The sequence below is a fragment of the Pseudopodoces humilis genome, chromosome 2 (assembly GCF_049639895.1).
Source record: "Pseudopodoces humilis isolate 2021_Gansu_Grassland_sample_001 chromosome 2, ASM4963989v1, whole genome shotgun sequence".
Lineage (NCBI taxonomy): Eukaryota > Metazoa > Chordata > Aves > Passeriformes > Paridae > Pseudopodoces > Pseudopodoces humilis.
The window spans coordinates 38,145,744-38,168,391 of record NC_142201.1 but is presented as its reverse complement, the minus strand read 5'-3'; the positions used below and the strand labels follow the sequence as shown (position 1 = coordinate 38,168,391).

The following is a 22,648-nucleotide window of genomic DNA, read 5'->3' as shown; positions in this document are numbered from 1 at the left end:
TGACACATGATTCTTACCAGTACCATGTGTCAGTAGAAACAATAAAACCTTAGTTATTGAAAGTCCTGCACACAAACCGGCCTGCTTGCCAGAAGGCAAAATGTATTAACTTGACATATTTCACAAGATGTGTAGACAACATTTAGTACCTGAGATGCAAAGGTGGCAGCAGAGGTTCAGGATGAAACCCAGGCTATCACAGAATGGGTCAAGTTGGAAGGGACCGCAGTGGGTTACAGATCTCACCTCCCTGATCAAGCAGGCTTATCCTAGGGCACATTTTACAGGATTGCAACCAGATGGTTTTCAAGTATCCCCAGTGAGGGAGACTCCACAACCTCTCTGATCAGTCTGTTCCAGTGCTTGGTCACCTGCATATTAACAAAACTCATCCTTATATTTAGGTGGAACTTCCTGTGCAACAGTCTCTGCCCATTTCCTTTCATCCTATTGCTCACCACCATCAGGAAGAACCTGGCTCCAACCTTTTGGCAGCATCCCTTCAATACTTATGGACACTAATGAGGTCCTCTCTTAGATCTCTCTTCTCCAGGCTAAACAGCCCCAGATATAGAGAGATACAAGAGAGAAACTATAGAAGATTTGAGTCCAGATCAGCTGTAAAAAAATATTTTGGGGAAGAGAGAAGTCTTTTATACTAACATTCCAAAACACTACTGAAACTGTGCATGATATTTTTACCAGAAACTAACATAATGCCAACAAACTTTCCTAACACTTCTGGAATACTAAGTAAACAGCAAGTTTTCTAGACACTTGATGAGAAATGGCTATCTGCACCTACTTCCTCACTAAAAGGAGAACTACTGACTGCTGTTGGAGCCAAGACTTAGCCAGAAGTGCAGTACAGCAGTCAAGATGACACTGTTTGGGATCCATGCTTCCCCTGACATCTCAATGATTTACCTTACACATCCTTACCTTAGAACTCATGAATACACCTTGCTGAACAAAGCAAGCACCTGAGGCAGCAAGCACTCTGCACTGTATTAATGGGAACACAAACAACAGATTACAGGGAGTGACAATCTCCCTTTACTTGACACTTACTAGACCACAGATACAATACTGCAACCACTTTGGGGCCCAAAACAAGAAAAAATATGGACAAATTCCAGTGCATTCAGACAGTCATGGGGCAAGAGTAGTTGCCTTGTGAAAAGCAGCTCAGGAAGCAGCCTTTTCAGCTTGAGAAGAGGTGGCTTTCGATTGACCTAATTAATAGCAGTCTTCCCATACCTGTGGTTATCCAAGAAACACAGCCAGGATCTTCACAGCAGTGCATGTCAGAGTTGAAAAGGAATAGGTATAAACCAAAATAAGAGCGGCCCCAATTTGATTCAAGGAAAAGGGTTCTCATGATACAGGCAAAAATTGAAGCAAGATGCCCAGAGGCGTTGTGTAGTCTCTATCCCTATAAGTTTTCAAGACAACATTGGATAAAACACTGAGCAACCTTGTCTGGCCACATAAACAACCTTGCCTTGAGTAAGGAGGCTGGATGAGTGACTCCCCAGGTCCCTTCCAACCTGAATTTTGCTGTGATAAAAGTTGTGGGCTGCATCAGGCTAGACAAAATGAGGGGAGAGAAAGAAGCTAAAGGGACTTGCAAGTACTCTGGTATTATTTTATAGCACATATTTTTCAAATTGCAGCATTGTTCTAGTACAGCTAACTCTTACACAGCTGAAGCCTGGCGCAGGTGAGGTGATCTCCCTTTCATTTAACAGCAACCCAGAGCACTGGAAAAAAAGCAATTCTTGAGAGAAAGGATGAGAAAAAGCAATTCTACGTGACCAAGAACTTCTGTCAGAATGTCAGCAATACAATGGTAACTCTGGCTGTTAGTAAAGGTCATGAGCAATTACAGACAAAACACTGCAGGGAAAGGTGGTTATGTAGGTAATTCCAAAGAAGAAGAGGTGTCTTGTAAGACAGAGAAATCAGGAGTGACAGAGATATTGAATATGTTTTCTCAAGATGTTAAGAGTGAATAGCTGACACACTTAAAGAAATCACAGTGGCCAAGAATCTTAATGTAAAGGCCATTCTTCAACAACACTGTAATGGGAAATCAATAGGACATGATATTATCCTGGTACAGTCTGTCCTTCTTTAACATTAATTGGAAGTGGGGAAAAGAGAGCTGTATCTGACATGGTCCATAAAATGTAATTAAACCTTTGCAGTGAAAAAGAGCAGAAAATTCTGGATAGCTACAGATTCTGGGTTAAGACTAGTGATTTACTACTGCCTGAATAGTTCAATTTCTAAAGAAAAAAGGTATTAAACATCCTTTTTAAAGAGACAGAATGAAAAGGGTATTACATTTGCTAACTCAATGACATGACTGGGTCCATCCATTTCCCCTGTCTCTTACTCAATTATCTATGTAATACTTACCCCTTCTGTCAGAATACTGCAAAAAAATCTATGAAAGATGAGAAAACAAAAGGCAGCATTAGTTCATGTAGAAAATGTGTTCTCTTACAGCACATGCTCTCTGCTTAAGCAGTTCATGCGACTTAAAACGTCATTCAAGTTTCACATTCAATTCTACTTAAATCAAAAGGCTTATTAAAATTATTTGACCAGGTTCAAGTTCAAGGAACTTTTTAGAGTGTGAGAAACATACAAGACTTGAATAGGAATAGAAAACTGCATTGCTCCAAAAAATGAAACGACAAAAACCACAGTGAAATGTAGAGTCTTTTCTTCTACCAACAGTATTAATAGCACTCATGATTACACAGACAAATAATTTGGCTAATCCATTTACAGAGTGAAAGTGTACCAGAGCTAGAAGCAGAAGGCAAATGCCACAAGGTCTCTTATTTCACTCCATGACACTCCCATGACTGTAACTTTGTGCCTGTACCTACACTTGCACATTCACAATATGGATCAGGCAGTCATAGAACCTCATTTCCCTGAAGTTCTCTAAGAACAAACACAACTCTGTAAACAAGAGAAGCAGAAACGGGCAAAACCTGTGGTTAACATGAGCAGTCAGATGAAAGTACTTTTCAAGAGGAAACTTCCTTTAAAATAGTTGGGTTACTATTGGGAGTTATGAGTGTACAGAAAGACTTGGAGGAATGTTGGTAGGATGGGACCTTTGAAGGTCACTTAGCCCAGCCTCCCACTCAGAGCAGGGCTAAAGCCAATGCTAGATGACACTTCCCAAGGGAAGAGGCTGTGCTCAGCAGAACAGTGGGTGGCAGAGACAGCAGGACGTCTGGTGCAAACCAGACCTTGCTTGTGCCCTCTACTCTCTGAAGGCACCTACATTTCATGTTAAACATCAGCCAAGGAAAGCATGAACTGACATGGTAAGCCTTTCTAAAGGATAAAAAGGAGACAGTAAATAACTGCAGTAAATAACACACTCCAACATTTCTACACTGAATGACAGGAGAAAATGAGCAACAGAAAACTCTAATCACACGTATGAAGTCACCAAGAAAAGGTATAAGGAGTAGATGACATGACACATACCAACAACATGACACGCTTTCTTCTGTGATGGAGCGAAGCTCTGTACAGTATTCCAGTGGTCCCAAAACAAACTCATGAACAAGCTCAAAGAAACTTGCTTGCAAAGCTGATGGCAGAAAACCACGCTAATTTGGAAAGTGAGGAGCAAACAGGCTGCAAGAACCCAAGGAAAATGAAGTGTGACGCACATATCAAGTAGTCAATATTTGTCAGCAGTCAGGTGCAGGTTTAAAAACATTAGCAATGCATGGAAAGGCCATTTTTTGTTTTGCTTAACATGTAACCTCTTTGAAAACTCAGGTTTTGAGACAGACAGTAAAAGAGACATCTGTTCTGTTTAGCATTTATTTAACCATGGCAGGAGAAAGCTGTTCTACACTTAGAACAGAGTACATGACACAAGACATTACACAAGACATGTTAGTGTTCATATGACTTTGACAGCTATGATTGAGCAAGGACAGGAGATGAGTGCCAGTGAAAGATAAATATACTGTACAGACAGTCTAAGTTTTTAAGACTTCTCCTAAGAGGAGGGAAGAAGAATGATGAAAAATTACCCATGTTTTGTTCAGAGATGTGAAATTTAAAGCCTCTCTTAATGGCTTCTGTCACACAATGAACAACTTTAATTGTCAAGAAATTGCTTTTCCAGGTTGACTGCCCGCTTAAGCTAGAGAGTATATAAAACAAGGCCACTCCTCACAGAGTTTTACATGAAACAACTTGGTCATGGAGATATTTACAGTTGTGCCACTGTATGTTCAACTTTACAGAAGTTGCTACTGTGATATTTTCAAAGCAGGGCAAAAATTACAGAAGCAGCAAATTAAAAAATACCTGAAGCAAAAAATGAGGAAGTTAATTGCCTGGAATTAATACAGATATGACTAAATGAACCTTAACCCAAACCCAAAAGACTTACATAACTCTATAATGGAAAAGAAAACAGAACAGCTGGGGGACAAAAGTATAGCAAAATGAAAAGCCAAGGTGGATTAAAAAAAAAAAAAAAAAAGACACCCCCCCCCCCCCCCAAACATTCCGGTCCAAGCAATGCAAGCTAAAAGTTAAGTGCTCTGAAGTGCTGTAAGGATATTCAGCCATGGAATTGTTTGGGTTGGTAGGGGCCTTAAATCATATTTTCAAGCCCTGCCATTGGCAGGGGCACCTTGTGCTATACTCTGCATCTACGATACCCGAACTCTTTCCTCTTTTCCCACTAGTTTGGGTATTGGCTCTTCAAATACACATCATTAACCCATTACAAGGGCAAAGGTATGTTACTAAAAGGATCATAATGAACACTTCTGTTGGGAGGATGCGCCTGAGCACCTGGAGAACCCAAGGTGATCACCCCCTTGGCCGGTCCAGCGCCAGGGACAGCTCTCCCTACACTCAGCTGTATGACGGACGGGCTGCCCCTCGCACAGTGAGGCGCTGCTGTGCCCTTGTCCCACGGCCACCCGTGTCCCGGCCGGGGGCCCCGAGCCGCCCGCCGGCTCCCCCGGGCCGGCTCCCACGTGGTGTCGGGAGCGCGGCCCAGGCCGCAGGGTGCTGCCAGCAGGGCGATCCCCGCAGGGCCACAGTGTGCTCCCGGCAGGGCGATCCCCACAGGGCAGCAGGGTGTTCCCCGGAGGGCCGCACCGCCGGCAAAGCCCCTGGCCGCCGCCGGCCCTCCCACAGCCCGGGCCGGCACCTCCGCCTCCCCTCAGCGCTTCCCCGCAGCATCACGTGTGGTGAGGGCGGACCGGCCCCGGCCCAGCCGCCCCGCCCCGCCCCGCTCTGCTCTGCTCTGCCCGACGCTCTTCGGGGCACTCACTCGCCCGCGCTGCCGCTGCCTCCGCTCCTGCCTGCGGCCTCCGCCTTCTGCCCGTCCCGGGGCGCCTCTCCGGGGAATAGGCGGCGGGGCGGAGCGGGGCATGGGGCGGTGCCTGCCCGCGCTCCCTCCCCTGCGGCCGGGGCAGCGCGGGGAGCCCGGGCGCGGGGCCGGGGCTGAGCGGGGTTGCTGGCCGGAGCCGCCCGGCTGCCAGCGGGACGGATCGTGCTTGGCGGGAGCGCGGACAGGGCGTCCAGCCGGGCGCAGCGCCGGGAGAGCCGCACAGCCCGCGCCCGCTGCCAAAGCGGGAGCGGCGCCCGGAGCTCCCGGGAAGGGCCGCTCCCGAAAGCCGCGCCGGGGCCTCGCCTCCCGGAGGCCGCAATAAACGTGCGTCAAGGAGTGCAATATTTGGCAGCCAATCTGGCCTTCAGAGAACCTTTATAAAAACCTTTATTATTTTATTAATGCTGTTGACTACTCTGTAGGAAGGGATTTTGCCCGCAGGCGCAGATTGGTGTTGAGCCTGCTGAAGCGGGAATTTTAAACTTTGAGGGTGCTAAGTGCCTTTCTGTTCACCACATTTGCAAGCAGCTTCTAGTTACCAGCCAGACTCCCTTAAGCTGGCTCCATAGGGATCAGTCTGCTCTTCAGCAAAGCATGTGAGGGTTCCACACAGTAAATCACTTTAAAGTGAATGCATTGACAGGAGAAATAAGAGTGAGTGGTGCTGTAGGAAGGGTCCTGGTCAATGGCAAGTTGAACACGAGTCAGCAGTGCCCTGGCAGCCAGGAGGGCCAAGGGTGTCCTGGGTGCATCAGGCACAGTAGCACCAGTGGGATTGTCCTGCTCTGCTCTGGGATGGCCTCACCTTGAATATTGTGTGCAGTTTTGGGTGCCACAGTATAAGGAAAATACTTAACTATTACAGAGCATCCAACAGAGGACTTTGAACATGGTGAGCAGTCTGGAGGAGAAGCCATATGAAGAGCAGTCTGTTCAGCCTGGAGGAGACTGCAGTCCCCTTTGCAGTCCACAATTTTCTCATGAGGGGAAGGAGAGGGACAGACACTGTTCTCTTTTCTCGGGTGACCAGTGATGGAACCCAAGGGAATGGCCTGACGCTGTGAAGTTGTGTCAAGGAAGGTTTAAGTTGGGTATCAAAAAAAAAGGTTTCTCAGCCAAAGGATGGCTGAGCCCTAGAACAGGCTCCCCAGGGAAGTGTGACAGCATCAGCCTGACAAAGTTCAAGAAGTACTTTGGACAGCACTCTTGGGTACACGGTGTGACTTTTGGGGACGGCCCTGTGCAGGACCAGGAGTTGGATGATCCCTATCGGCTCCTTCCAACTCAGGATATTCTTTGATTCTCTCTGGAGCATATCAGTATCATTCTGTAGCTTGGTTATTGGGACAGCAGGTGATATTTTGGCATCATTCCCTCCTCCTTGACTAGTTACTAAGTGGAAGGTTGTATCTCTTATAGACTATTCACTTTCTTACCCAATTACCATTAAATAATTCCATTCCACCTATAACACTAGGCAGGATTGTTGCAATAATATATATAATCATGTATACGTAAATATATGTAAAAATTTTCTTAAGAAAGGATGTTCTTTGATGTTTGCTGTTTGTATGCTTTTAAGCCTCATCAACAAGGAATATTCAATCTGTGAAACAGATAACAAGCAAGCTCTAAGTGATGTCCAGGTGTTAGAAAAACAAATTACTTGGTAGAATTGCCTTGTTAGGGTTTAGGGCTTGACATGCTTCAATTATCTCAGACCTAGGGGAAGGTTAACAAAGCTTGGGAAGAAGGATGTACCACTGATAATGGACACAAAGAATGTGGAATTCATGGGACACAAAGACATCTGGCAGAACTCCCAAGATAAAGTAGAAACTAATAAACCCAACTCAGCAATTATGCTGAAATCAGCTCTGACTGGATAAAGTGATAATTCCAACAGGAGGAGATTGTGACCACCAGCTCACCAACCACTGACCCAAGAAACCCACCGACCCTAAAGAAGAGAAGGACTGAGCATGGGACTAATTAGCTTGAGAAGCAGGAGAATCATTACCAATAGAAGAATACCAATTAATAAGAGAACTATGTAACCTGTAGCAAATGAACACTAATTCCTTTGTTTGCTAAATTCTATAAATAGTAAAAAGTTCTGATAATTAGTGTGTGCAATTTGTGCAATACCACTGAACAGCTCAGGATTGTGCAACTCTGAAATAAATAATCCATGTCTCTCTTAAGTGTGTTGTTATTGGCTTGTTGCATACTGGGTAAAAAACCCAATTTTGGTAGAGAAGGTTACTCAGCATTTGAGGCAGTAGCTTCTGCTTTCTATATGTTATCATTTTAGAGACTGAATTAATTAGTTAAGTATTCTGTTGCTTTCTTCAGGTGCTATTTTTTGTTTGTTTGTTTAGGCACACACATTCAACATGAATACACTCATGCTGAATCAAGATTTTGAACTGTTACTCTAAAAGGAAGAATATCTTCCTGTATGTCCCAGTCCTAGTCTGCCAGGCCCATTAGGTTTTCCTCCTAGCTTGTAGCAGAACCCCGAATCAAAAACTTACTACAAAAATAACCACTGTTGTCACAATTAAAATCTAGGCAAAAAAGAAAAAAAAAAGATAAAAAAAAAGATAGTAAAATGCAGATTTATTTCATGGCTTCACTACAAATGTATTTACTTCCTGCTCAGCTGAAAATAAATTGGAGCATACCATTGGCAATTTAAGTGATTAACACTACATAAAAAAAGTTCAGCTCAGAAATCACAAGCTACCAGATTCAGTACCTGTAGGGATTTTTCCTAACAAAAATACTTATTTTAAAAAGCCCTGAACCACTTGACATATTTCATCACTGACACACACTGAACACCTGTGCCACAACATGGCAGTGCAACTTTCTAACACAATATAATCAGTCCTCCAATGCTTGATAGTCCATGCAGCTGTGCACATCCTCTTGGAAATACACATATCTTTTCCTTTAGAGCACAGGGCTCAGTTTGCTGTGTTTATAACATTACACCTATGTACAACCACTTACATTATTGTGGAGCCCAGCAGAGTCTGAAGTGCCCTTTACCAGAGGCACCCGTCGCCATGGTGTTCCATGACACAAATTTGGCTCCCTCAGCTTTTATGTCACAGAAATCCAGCCATGTGTTCTCACTTCTGCTCCTATCAAAATTTAGTCTTTTAGAGTTAAACGTGCCCTCATTAACACACATTTGGTAGAGACACACCAAGAGCTGTGGAAGGGAGCAGTATTCAGTGAAAGGGCCAAGTTGAGGAGCACATGGGAATCTACATGTAATGATAGGTATGTCAATGTACCAATACTCATATGAAATATGGGGCACAGGCAGAAACCAGCAAATAAATATCAAAAGATATCGAAACAAAAAAACTTCACCACACTGAAACACACAGTGCTATCACATTAAACATTCTAACAGCTACAGCTTGAAATAGCAACTGTAACTTAAGGAAAAAGATATAAATCTCACTATTGCAAATTTACAGTTGCTTTAGATTTACTTTTTAAAATAGGAGTGAAGTACAGCAAAATTCTATTCAATAAGGAGTTGTTACTGTTCACTGCAGAAACATAAACAAGCTAGCAATGAATTGAACTGGACATGAATATTCTGTTTTCATACACAGGGATTTCATGCTTCATCAGTCATATAAATTTATCAAAGTTAATTTGTTTTCTCCTCTCCCTCTTCCAGCTACTCTCTGACTCTCAAGGCAAGTACCTGCCAGTTTGTTTCAATGCCAGTCTTTTAACATTATTGGTACCAATAAGGTATGAGAATGATAGAGGGTCAGATTACTTCATGTATGGGATGAGAACACTTCAACTGAAAGCAGCAGTGAGATTTTTGCTCATGTATATGAGCTGATCACCTTAGTTACCCTTTGATGTTAGTGAAGATGAATATCTCTTTCGAGTATAACTTCTTACATCCTAAAGATGGGGATTTTTCTCCAGTGACTATACAGAGAAACTAGGATGAATAGCTCAGATACAGGTATCTGAAAAATGAAGGAAAATGTTCCCAGTGAATAGGCCCAGTATTTTGAACAAATCATTCAAAAGTATTATAGATTTTTATTTCTTAGTGCCCATAAACACACACACAACCCACATCTCTAGTTTAAATACTATGAAATTAAATAACAGAAAACTTCATGTACATAGCATTGGTCTAGACACAATAGTGACATACAATTAGGGAACTTCGCTGGAGGTTTTTGGTGAAAAGAGACTAACATCCATAGCAGTCATTGTGACTATTTTCCTGACTCCATTCTGTGCATTAAATCATTCTGTATTTCTTTTCTCAGAACTGTATTGGAACAAGTAATCTTTCTCAAAAAGGAAAAAGGAAAAAAAAAAAAAAAAAAAAGGCTTCTTAATTTCCCTAGAGAATCAAACAGGCCAACTGATAAGGAAAATTTAATCTTCTGGAATTAGCAATGGGAAAAAAAAATCCAGCATGCTGGAAAGATAGACAATATTTGTAACTACAGTTATGTAGAAGTCCACTTTTTCTTCACCGTTTTCTCTTTGAAATTGAGTGTTCTGCACTGTTCCAGGAGTCAGTTATGAGGTATGAAAAACCAATAAAAAGGTTAACATTATAACCATTTTAATAAAAGCTACTGCACTGTTTGCAGTTCCAAACATTTCTGAAAATAAAGTAAAAAAATACTTTGTATTCTTAAAAGTCTTAAGGAAGTTTTTATTACAAAAGCAGTCATCTTCGTGGCTTCTTTTGAACACAATTCTGCCTCAACATTAAACTCAAGACATATGGGTATGCTTCATATTACCATCATACAAATAATCACATTGAATTTCTATACAGTAAATATTATATAAAACAAATAAACCCTCACAAAAGTATATACAGGTAGCCAGAAAGCTAATCAAGAAGAAATGATGTTGTCTGTACTGAAAAGTAAATACCATTTTAAAATACTAACAAAACATCCAATTTGTTTGTCTGTCTCTTCTGTCTTAAGACTTGAATAGAAGGACTTCCACAGAGGAATTTCTACAACTTTGGTTTATAATGTCCTAGAAAGAATTCATCCTTCATACATAATATTGATCAAGTGGATGTCTTTAAAGCTGATATGGAAAGCAACAGGGAAAACTACACATGTAGACTTTATGATGAGAATAATAATTTAAACTCAGGATGTTATATTCCAAATATACAGAAAAGACCTGATTATAGTAAACATATTTATCTTCTACTATAAATTAGCTCATCCAGCCATATCACAACCCTTTAATTCCTCATGACTGAAGAAGCTGTGTGTTCTCTCTATCTGATGAATAGTAGGCTATGCATGGAAAGCCTTAAGAACCTGCTATTTGTACTGAAGGGTGTATCTATTTCAGCACCTTTCAGATACAAAAGTTGGTACTAAGCTATGCTGGCTATTGGAAGACGATTATCCATTCTGATGCAGTGTTCTGCTTACCAGATACTTATCGAAGAGCATGCTTGGATCATATTCAGAAACAAATTTCTGAAAATTTTGTCCAGAAACCAGAAGAAATGGAAACAATTGCCACGGCTTTGTACCCTATATGAACTAATTAGTCCCACTGAGAAACAGGCTATATTTATAGGAGAGAAGCACACATACATGCCCCTTGCACCTTGACTAAAACCAGTATGTAGCCATGTTAGTTCATTCAAAGCTAAATTTGTGGACAGCACCACACTGCCACAGCCTTGCCAGCTAGATCTACAGTCAGTGTGGCAAAAATAGTACACTAAAGTACCTGCATGACTTGTAGCTCCCGAGCTAGCTTTGTCAGAGGATGCTTTGGTAGTTCTGCAATATTGCAGTATGCTCTGTAGACACACCTAGTTCTTGAAACAACTGTCATTTCCAAGCAAATTTATAATGTAAAAGTAGCCTCTGGGAGGTTCAAAACGTGGTAGAGATGTAAAATGGTTCTATGGTGGTCAGATAAGAAGGTCACACAGCATCCCATCCTGTGGCAGGAATTTCCCTGACACTTTAAGTGGTTCCACACATAGAGGAGCTGTGTGTGGAGAATGCTAAACAGTCTCACAATAATCGATAGACAAATTAGAAAAGCTGCAAATACTGCATTGATCGATTTCTCCCAGGGGACATGGATGGCAAGAATAAAGGAATATGAAAAGATAGGTAAAGTTCCCCAGCTGTCATATCCAATAGCAAACTTCCAATCTTAAACAAACAAAACCAAACATCTCAAAAAAACCCCAAAGAAACTGGAAAAACCAACCACCAGCAAATAAAAGACTACTTCCTGAAGCAGGAATGTAAATATTAATACATGACAAATAACTCTGGACAGACAGAGTTCAAATGTGTATTAAAGCATAGCCCCTTTTGAGAGGTAACATGGTATCAACATAAACCACCTCTGAATCATCCCACATCGATGTGCTCAGTTTATGCATTAACATCTATGCTTACTTATCTGCCCCTTCAGCAAACACACAAGCCATGGCAGACAAAGGTGAAGCCAAGTTCTTTCAGGTAACAGATCAACAGCCAAGGTCAGGTCTTTTGCACAGTTACTGTTCCACAGAAATTATCTCTTTATTCCCCAGAAATATAGGAGCTGAAAGGTGTAATGTCCTTAACCAGAAAGCACTGAATTGCCTGAGAACACAGCAATTAGCTCCTACAGATACTAAACTGTATTTAAACACTGACCTGCCACAGGAGCTAAAGCAGTTCTGACTTCTTGTCCATGTTGTCTGTTGCAGATGAGGCTGCCTGCCAGAACAGAAACTCTACCTGACTGCTCTGTTGCCTCACCTTCTTTTCATTAGCTGCTTACTAAAATCTCCATCTAACAGTATTTTCTATACTCAAGCATACCTGAGAAGCACACTGGCTTACAGACATTTATGGTCAAATCCTTGCCCTTTTTTACTCTTGCAAAAATCTGACACTTCACAGGCTGGAGACAGAAATGAGCATAAGGGCTTAACTCAAATTATATGAGTAGACTGATGTGCTAGAGAGAATTCATTCTTCCACTGTCTCTGCAGGACTGGCACTGGAAGGCAGTAATAAAACTGAAGTGGACAGATATTTTTCATACTTGAAAAGATCAGGATTTAAACAGGAAATTGCACTTTTAAGTATCACTTTCAGAAATAAAACTGCCTCCTGCTATTCATCCCGCTACCAAAAAGTCAGATGAAGATATCAAATTACAAGTGTATGCTGTGAAATTCCATCTGCATTGCTTTCATATACCTATAAAAATGTTCTAATGGACTTTAAAAGCAGTTCAAGTAAAAATAAAATGATCCCTCAAGCTGAAATGTTAGGATCTGCAGGAGGGAAAAACTGGACATTCAAGTGTGCGGTGCTGGTGGTGTTGTTTTTGAGAAATGATGACTGAACCTTGTACATGGTCAAAAGTACCCATGTAACAGTAGTCGTAAACAGCATGCACGGGCAACCTGAAAAGGAACATCAGGCACCGCCTTTCTTTTGCAACTGCTCCAGTTTTCTTCTTAAGAGGTTGTAGTTTTCCTTGGTTCCCGGTGCCATGGGATCAAGCTTCAGAGAGACTTCATAGTGCTTCTTCGCTAAGTCAAGGTTTCCCCAGCGATGATAAAGCACAGCTGGAACATCAATGGGAATTTCATTAGCAATATTGTTGAGTAACGTACAATCTTGCCAATCACTTGGAGAACAACATTGAAGTATTTGTTTCCAGCGAGGGTCTGTCACTGGCTGGTGGCACAGTAGCTGCTTGTTCTGTTGCCAAATGCAGGAGCAAAGCCTGGGAGCAGAACTGGCATGGGAATGATGAAGGAATGAATTACAATGGAGCCATAAATGGCAGCTCTTATCTGGTGAGCTCATTGCGGGTTACAAGCATAGCATAAATGAACCAATTTGCAGACACTAAAGTGCAGCTACCTCTGGGCTGGATTGTGCAGCCCTCTTGATCTGTCATATCGTGTGACAGCTTTTCTGGCTTTAGTGCCCTGTTCTTCTGGCTGGCAGTTCTTCTAGAAAGTAAAATAGAAATCTGCCCAGCCGGAAGAAGGCTCTAAAGATTGCTTTTTCTTTTTTAAACACAATGAATATGAAGCAAATAAAGAATATAGCTGATAAGAGTTAAAAAGGCTCTTACCCAAATTACCGTGATAACTGGCAGCATTTGGATTGGCTTTAATTGCCTTGAGGAACAAAGCTTCAGATTCCTGAATAATTTAAAATAACAAGTCATCAGGAAAGTAAATTCTCATATATATAAAAAAAATGCTAAATTTACCCACCACTGTAGTTACAAACCCTTCAAAATGATGCCATATCTATATATACAACCACCATATAAATATGAGCCTACCTGATCCTCTAGCTCAGGTGGCTACAGCCCCCTGAAAACAGTAATAATGCTACAAATAAGTGTCATGTTTTTATAGGCTGCTATTATTTTAGCAGAAATTTATTAAGCACTAGTGAAGTTTGCTCTTTACCTGAAGTACCTTTTTTTTAATAGTTATAGTGTTTTCAAACATTATCTGCTGAAGTTTTCCCTACCTATGCAATAAAATTAAGAAAATGTACTTTGGTATCTAAGCAAACTGCTTATAGACACTTTTCCTTTGACAATAGTTTTAGCATTAAAAATAGGGGCATTCCAGTAAATCCCTTTCAAACAGATGTTTCAGTGTGGTTCCCATGAAGAGTAGCTTTTACTTAAAAAATCATGCCAAATCATATCAAGCCATGCAACATCCTTCACACTTTCCTCACCAGTTATCTTCTCTATATTACTGCTTGCAATGTGCGCTCTTAAGAATCCTGATATCTGAGTACTTTTTAAAAAACCTCTGCGCCCTCACCTAATATCCAGTGAATAATTTACTTCTAAATTTATTCTCTAATTAAAACCATTCTATTTTTCCAAACTTATATTAATACTTTTGACTTTTCCTGCTAATATTGATACTTTTTTCTCAGAGCATATTTCTTGCAGAAGTTGAAGAAGTCACACCCCCCCCAGTCTGAATGGAGCATTATTTACGCACTGACATGCAAGTTTAGATACTTGAGAGCAAATTTTACATAGATTTCTATGCTGTGCTGTGCATTAGGGAAAGTTATTCATTCAGTTGCAATGCAAATGACCTGAAGATAAAATTACCTCAATGTGGTAGGCTTCCATCTGAATGCACATGCTGTCTGAGTTATGTGAGAACAGTAACATGGAGAAAAGTCCTTTCCTTTGTGCTAAGCTTTCACTGCTTAAAACATAACACAGGCTCTACTGAAAAAGAAAACCTGTCAGCCAGATTTTTGGTTCCACCATCTTCTCATGTCAAGCATGAAATAACTCTCTGTAAGGGTCCCTTCAGGGGAAAAGAATTTTCTGATGTCAAGATTGAGTCACTCAGCTCTGAGTGACTTAAGAGCCTTCCCATATGTCCAAATTCAAACCCAAACTAAAAGCATTGCTGAGCACAGCTGAGGCTGCCATTCTTAAGCCAGGAGAGACTCATGCAGAAAGTGCCTTCATCTCCACTGGTTAAGGAAATTACAGACCCCAGGGTTCTCGGAGCTAGTCCAGTGGAGGGCTATGAATATGATGAGGGGACTGGAGCATTTTTTATGAGGAAAGGCAGAAGGAGCTGGGCCTGTTCAGCCTCAAGAAGAGATTACTGAGAGGGGACCTCATTGATGTCTATATATCTGAAGGGAGGGTGCCAAAGGGATGTATCCAGACTCTCCTCATTCATGTCACGCAACAGCACAAGACAATACGAGAAACTGATGCGCAAGGAGTTCCACCTGAATGTGAGGAAAAACCTCACTGTGCAGGTGACAGAGCACTGGAACAGATTCACCAGAGAAGTTGTGGAGTGTCCTTCCTCGGAGATATTCAGAACCTGTTTGGACATGATTCTGTACATGCTCCAGGTGAACTTGCTCTAGCAGTGGACTGGATGAGACAATCTCCAGAGGTCCCTTCCAACCCAAATCATTCTCAGATTCTGATTTTGTTTCAGGAGAAGGAATACTTCCCCTGGCAGGAGTTAACAAGGGAAGCAGATGTCTGCAAATTTAGAGTGTATGTCTCCATAGTACAAGTTTTAGCATTGCTTTCCTATAGCATGAGCAGTTGCTCCAGCATTCTCATACCCAGACTGTTAAAGTTCCTGGATGCATTGGTCTCTTTGAAACCCATACTGTTTAGTGACTTCATTCATATTTTGGATGATGGGACTGAATGCAGTTTCAAAACTTTACAGATAGCACCTAAGAGGACGGAGTAAGAAATACACTGGAAGGGAGAGTAGCTATTTTGAGGGACCTGGGCAGGACAGAGAAACAGGCTAGAAGGAATCACAGAGTGGTTGAGGCTGGAATGGACCTCAGGTGGCTGTGTGATTTTGATAAGCACTTCTGAGACCACAGCTGGAGTATGTGTCCAGGCTGGGAGTCTCCATTACAAGAAACACACAGACATACTCCAGTGAGTGCAGAGGGCCACAAAGATGGTACAGGGCTGGAGCACAAGAACAAGTGCAAGGGACAGCTGAGAAAACTGGATCTCTTCAGCCTCCAGGAGAGAAGATGAAGGTGCTGCCTGTAACTACCTGATGAGATAAATACAGAGAAGATGGAAACAGACTCTTCTCAGAGCTCTGTGAGATGGGATGAGACATAATGGATGCAAGCTGGCATACAAGAAATTCCAATTAAAGGAAACATCAAATTTTTTTTAATCATAAAGTTGAACAAACATTGAAAGATGCTGTCCAGAGAGGTTTTAGAATCTCTATCCACAAAGATATTCAGGATTCTACCGGAACTGGCCCTGGTTTGGGTTAGGGGTTGGACTGGATGACCTCTAGATGTCATTTCCAGGCAAAATTATTCCATTATTTCCATGTTTCTCAGTCACCTGAGAAACATACTGAGAATCAAAAATTTGGGAAGTGGTGCAAGATAACCTCTTTCAATACAACTCTCCAATCCTAAAAATCAACAGTGAATTGGTACTTGAAAGCATGTAGTAATTTCAAGTCCCACAAAGTAGTGTTTTCTCCCACAGCAAACTTTAATATTTTCCCTTAGTAAATCTCTTTTTTCCTCACTAGACAGGTTAACAGCAATCAGGATGAAAGATAGGCTAACCATTTAATTCAGCCTTACACTTAAAAGTTGCCACCTATGCAGTGGAGACACACCTCATGTACAGACTTGCATCCTTTCACTGCTGAAGCACAGTGGGACAACACGTGCAATGCACTTCCAGATAATTTAATGAAATAGATATTCACGAGCTAGCTGCCATTACCGTATATCTTCAACTCCATGCTGAGAATATTTTTATCACCACTACTTTGCTCAGCAGCTAATAGAAGCATTGTGGTTGATTAAAGGCTATTTAAGGTGCATCATATTCATATTACTGTGGATATATGGAATAAATATCCATTCCAGTACATCAGTGATATTTCAAATTGCTGTATCTTGCCAAATCTTTAAGTGTTGCCCAGAAACTTGCAGCTTGCATATAGCAAAAGCTTGGGGTAAGCACGGCATTCAATCTGCTGCCAAGGCCAAAAAAATGTAGTCTGGCTTTATTTCAAATACAAAAAATGCTGAATGGTTTCAATTTATTGTACTTTTTACAGAAAAAGCATAGATGTATATGTAGCAAAAATACAGCACACATCTTTTTCAAAGAACTAAAGATAGCTTGGTTTTTATCAATTGAGATAAGAACAAGCATTTAAACGAGAATCTAACTTGCTATAACAGCTGTTAATTAAAAAACCCAAACAAAGCCACAGAAACAGCTCATCCTTTATGTGCTTTTCTCTCTGGAACAATACATCATTCATTACTAAATACAAGCAAAAATAAAGGGCTATTTTTTAATTTTTTGTGACGTAGGAAACCTATCTTCTGCTGAAAATCGAAGTGCATTTGAAATGAAAGAGAATCTTGTGTGCTTATTGGAAGGAGAATGTTTTGTGTTTATTGGAAGGAAATCTCTCACAACATAATAAAACCTTTTTTACTCATTGTCTTTTAAAGTAAGAGATAACAAAAAACCCCAGAACAAATCTTCCTTTGCGGCAACAGAGCCAACACAGTAGCAACTTTTATACAGACACATAACAAGTAACCTAATAAATTAAATGCCTGAGGTTATACAACACATCAGACACAGCCAGGCAACACTGAAAATTACCTCTATCACCTTGACAGTCTCCATCCCCTGTTCTTCCCGTCCAGTGTCATTCAATAAAAATCCTTGAAGAGCCATCCGCTCCTCTGCTTTTACATGGTGAGGGGGTGGACAAGAAATCTGAATTTTTCATGCTTTTTTTTCTGTCAGTAAGCATTCTCCCATTACAAACAAATCTGTATCTCCTCTTTCCAGGCAATGCCAAATACAGCTGCTGACACCATAACCTTTGTAAGTGAGCCCACTTTCCAATTCCCTTAATTTGTTCTCCCTGTTATAACCCATCAGTTTTAAGTGACTAGTAAGCTCTGCACACACCTACTCCATATTGAGCTATTAAAACACTCAGTGGAGTTCTGCTATTTTTCCTGGGCTCCACTATTCCTATTTTTTTTTTCAGAATCTGGACTTAAAAGCTGCACTTTCCCCTAGTCTTACTTCTACCTTGTCTCCAACATGTTCTCCTGCAGCATAATAACCTTTCAGGGCTGGCAATCAAAACCATCATCTTCTTTTTTATTTTTTAAATCCACTAAGACAGACTTGTCTCTCCTACACCTGGAAAAGTTTTCTAGCTTGTTTTCAACTTATTTTTTCAACTTTATTTCATTATAAATGCTCTTTATTCTGTCATGCCACATATTCTTCCTGATGAATGACTATAAAGTCCTCTATCCTTCCACAGGCCTGACTCACCAAAATAATTCTAGCAATTACCTCCTCCATAATCTCATACCTTATGTGTTCTGGATGTTAATTTGTATCCTTCTGGAACTTTGTTAAACTAACCTAAAATATATATTTTATAACAGTCTCAGGTAGAGAGAGAAAAGAATTAAGAGTGTCCAGGAAAAAACCCCAGCCAATCTAGAAAAACAGTACCAGGGTGTTTAACAGTATCACTAATGCAAACAAAAACCAATGTTGGGTTGTCACAGGCCCTGGCCTCACATGTGGACAGGTCAAGACTCCACAGCTGAATACTACTGTAGAAATATAAGTGGTCTCAGTAACTACTGGACAAATGTATCTATTTTGAGAATATTAAAGCTGGAAAAGATCTTTAAGATCATGAGGTCCAACTGTAAACCCTGCACCACCAGCATGTTCACCATGAAACCATATCCTCAAAAGCCCTATCCATACATTTTTTGAATACTTCCAGGGATGGTGACTCCACCACTTACCTGGGCAATCTGGTCCAATGTTTCACAACCCCTTTTGTGGGGAAAGAAAAAAAAAATAAAAAAATTCCTAATATCTAATTTAAACCTTTCCGGGTGCAACTTAGGCCATTTCCTCTTGTCAAGTTTCATATCACAGAATCTTCTTACTTTGTATATAAATTAGGATGTTCTTGCAGTGCTGTTAACATTATCACTAGCAAAAAGACATCAAACCCCTTAAAAGCCTAAAAAAAAACTTAAAAAAGGTTCAGGAAATGATGTTTTTCTAAGGAACACCATGAACTTGATTATTAATTTGTCCCTATCACATACATAAATCACTGATTATAGTCAGTTTAAACAACTAACTATATTAAACATGTATCATTTATTCTCTGTCATTTTATACAATTCCCTTTGGAAAACTAGTCATTCTCATCAGTTTCATTACATTTACTACTTGCAAATAAAGGTAGCTAATGCTGAGGTACCATGCACAGGCTGGTCCACTGCATCCAAGAGAAAGTTCAATGTATGCACCTTCTCTCACAGCATTCTGAGATCACCTAGGTATCCCATCCTCAATCTGGGATTAACAAATTCATATTACTATATTTTAGGTCATGTCTGAAGCAAAAAGGCTAGAATTCTTATCTGTATATGTATATATTCACAGAACATGTAGCAAGAGCACAGGGACTAGCCTGTCCCATCTAATTTGAGTTCCTGAAACAACATCTCTAATTCAGTGCAGGCTCTTTCTCTCCGGCAGTGAAACAACACAAGACCCTAGCTGCCCTCTAGTGTGCTTAAGTGCCTATTTCTCTCCACTGACCACTGACATAGTGTAGGGCAGCAACATCTGTAACCCAGGCATCTGAAAATAAGGAGGGATAAGCTCAAGACAGAATCACACATCAATACTGTGATAGAAAAGGACACCAAAACGTTTTAGACAGATTATCTAAGTTGTAGTCCACAATGATCTCCTCAAATAGTTTCTACAAAAAATGTAGATGGAGTTTAATTAAGGGAAAAAAACCCAACTAAACCAACCCAAAGCCCTGAAGTCAAAAACCTCTAGTTACCTACCTTATATTTTTGTGATTTCCCCAGTACATTAGCCAAGGAAAACATAAGGGAATGATCATTAGGTATTAATTCCAGGGCTTCTCTTCCGACTGCTTCTGCTTGAGCTAGATTGCCTAGGAGCCCAGGTAGCAGAAAAAGAGAAGGCATGTTTTAACACAGCCTTATTAGTTACTTTTCATGCTGCAAGCACATGTATTTTACAAATAGCTGAATGCATAATTTTTTAGAGAAAACCAGGTATCACACACACACAAATGTAAAATTCTGCAGACTAAGGCAACAGATTATCTTTGTTTTCAACAGATAACATGTTCAGAAAAACAAAAAAGCAGAGATCAAAAAGTTCTGGAATTTAATCTGTAATACAAACATGCTTGCACAATGATGGCATTTCAAGTCAGTATCAGAAATTCAATTTATGGGCTGGATTTCAAATGAAGTTTTAAAATCACTGAGTCAGAAGGCATTCTTATATTATTAAAGAGCGTCTGGGTAGCCAAAGAAGTTTTAGATAAAGGCAGATAAAGGTTTAAGTTTTTCTAGACACTGAATTATTCATTAAAACATTCAAATAGACCTTTACCTGTGTTATCAAGCAATATTATCATATTGTTCCAAGCCAAACTGTGCTCTGGTTTCAGGACTGTAGCATTCCTCCATGCATTCAATGCATCTATATGGCGGTTCAAATCTGCGTACTAAAACAAAAGAAAAGTCCAGTAATTTTGCTATTACTTGCTTTACTTTCCTATCATTCACTAAAGACACTAAAGAGTTGCTAATGTCTCGCTCCTTTCTAGTAGGATTGCTTTTTATAGGCAAAAATGAATGTAAAAGGAATACTCTTGTAGTATGGAACATAAGAACTCTATATACTAATTTTCCTTTTCTCTGGAAGTGAGGCTTTCTTCAAATAGGCACGTACCAATAGAATCGGGAGAAGAAACAGCATACAATTTAGAAATCTACACAAGATAATTAGTAAATATTTAGTATTTACTAATAATAAATTACTAATTTAATATTAATATTTAGTAAATATTTTATGTACATATTTCTAAAAATATGATTTGAATTTTCCAGCATTCTACTAGCTAACAATATGCATGTTGTATATTGTTTGTATACATCATCATGCAAATGATTGCAAAACAATCTAATATTGGGAAATGATTAAGAATACCTTTTGGAAAAAAATAATTTAAAAATCTCTACTTTTCTTCATACTTCTTTATATGATAAAGTAGGATTATCAAAGGTTGTATGTAAAGAAGTATACCAGGAAAGCAATAGGAAAAGCTACCAAAGGTATGAAATCACCCTAAAATACAATATAAGCAAACTGGGATAACGATCAGCTTCTAACAGTACAGGAGAATTATATAAATCTATCTATCTATATATATATATACACAGAGAAAGACACACAGATTCCAGTCATAGCTATCATTTATTCAAAAGCACTTACCAACCGCCCTAAATTGTAGTAACAATCTGGATATTTTTTTCTGTGTTTAATTGCTGTCCAGTAGCTTTGCTCTGCCTCTTCAAACCTTCTTAAACTGTTCTGCACTATTCCTAGATTCATCCATGCAGCAGCAAAATCAGGTCTGGGCAAATTGGGAAAAAAACACCAAGTGAGAGGACAATTAAGCATTTGAAACACAAGATCCTATTGTATCATTTTGGCTCAGCTGGTACAAAACACTGCTTTAGCATTGGTCTAAACATACTGTATTTGTACAGCTAAGGACAGCAACTCCTCTGCTTCATGGAGCTCATTTCTTTCTTTCAGAATATTTCCAAGGTTGTTCATGGCATGCACATATTTTGGATTCAACCTAAAATTTAAAATTTAAGAGATTATTATTATGTATGGACATGTATTAATATATGCAGATTGCTAGCTCTGCAATGCTGCAGAACATGAAAATGAATACCTAAGCATTTTCTTCATGTTAAACCTGAAAGCAATTTCAGGACAGATCATTAAAGCAGTAAAATTTCTAATACCTTACAGCTTCTCTGTAGTATTTGATTGCAGCACTTTGATTTCCTTTGTCAGCCAGGTTTTTGCCAACATTGTAGTGCACCTGAAAACACAGATGGATATTCCACCAGATGCCACACAGTCAGATATTTTGTGGAACCAAAGTAGCTAAAAATTCTCACTCAAAAAGGAAACAGCACTTGTGTCATTCGCTCCTGGCTTTTGGTGTAGGTTGATACTTAAGATTGGATAATTCATACAATGAAGACAGTAAGACAAAATCTGAGGTATAGATTAGCTAACCTATTCCAGCTATTTAAAAGACATTAATCACTTCCTAGTTTTATAAATAAGGTCACCAAACCTTTCACAAGGCACTTTGTATGGAGACTTCCTGCCTTAATTTCGTTTATTTGCTAGGTAAGAGAAAGTTTGACTCAAATCAAATCTATTATAGCAAAAGAAACACTACAGCAATGTGTGAAACTTTGTTTTCATTACAGCATAAACTAGAAGAAACTCAAAAATTCACAAAAAAACCTGAACAAAAGGTAACAGACAGGCACAATTATTGTCTTAGGATAAAAATGCATCAAAGAGCATCTCTGAAATAATATGTATAGCAACATGTTGAAGACTTTGCCTGTTAAAAACTGAAGAATGAAGGAAAGATCTAGAGCTTTTAGTCTACAGGGAAAAGATTTATCATCCTAATTTATGGCAAGAGTAAATAGGAATAAATATATTTCAGGACAAATCTGAGTTGGA

At 39.9% G+C, this 22,648-nt stretch overlaps 2 protein-coding genes across 5 annotated transcripts in view; both read right to left on the bottom strand.

Annotated features, from left to right (window-relative positions):
• Positions 1-5,438, bottom strand: part of GGACT (gamma-glutamylamine cyclotransferase) — a 30,002-nt gene extending 24,564 nt beyond the window's left edge. The window contains exons 1-2 of one of the 3 annotated variants that reach the window (XM_014251275.2): positions 3,520-3,652; positions 2,425-2,452 (exon numbers count right to left, since the gene is read on the bottom strand). In XM_014251275.2, the coding sequence (XP_014106750.1) occupies positions 2,425-2,452; positions 3,520-3,528 (37 nt within the window). In that variant the 5' untranslated portion in view covers positions 3,529-3,652. Of the gene's footprint in view, positions 1-2,424; positions 2,453-3,519; positions 3,674-5,341 lie in introns of those variants that run through there. The other 2 variants (XM_088051155.1, XM_014251271.2) reach the window with 2 other exon arrangements.
• A 6,534-nt stretch (positions 5,439-11,972) lies between these two features.
• The window catches only part of TMTC4 (transmembrane O-mannosyltransferase targeting cadherins 4), a 51,022-nt gene continuing 40,346 nt past the window's right edge, over positions 11,973-22,648 (bottom strand). For both annotated transcript variants that reach the window (XM_005516468.3, XM_088051962.1), the window contains 7 exons: positions 21,904-21,983; positions 21,624-21,731; positions 21,359-21,500; positions 20,474-20,588; positions 19,891-20,003; positions 13,559-13,628; positions 11,973-13,040 (listed from right to left, as the gene is read on the bottom strand). In XM_005516468.3, coding sequence (XP_005516525.1) covers positions 12,889-13,040; positions 13,559-13,628; positions 19,891-20,003; positions 20,474-20,588; positions 21,359-21,500; positions 21,624-21,731; positions 21,904-21,983 — 780 coding nt within the window. In that variant the 3' untranslated portion in view covers positions 11,973-12,888. The remainder of the gene's footprint in view (positions 13,041-13,558; positions 13,629-19,890; positions 20,004-20,473; positions 20,589-21,358; positions 21,501-21,623; positions 21,732-21,903; positions 21,984-22,648) is intronic.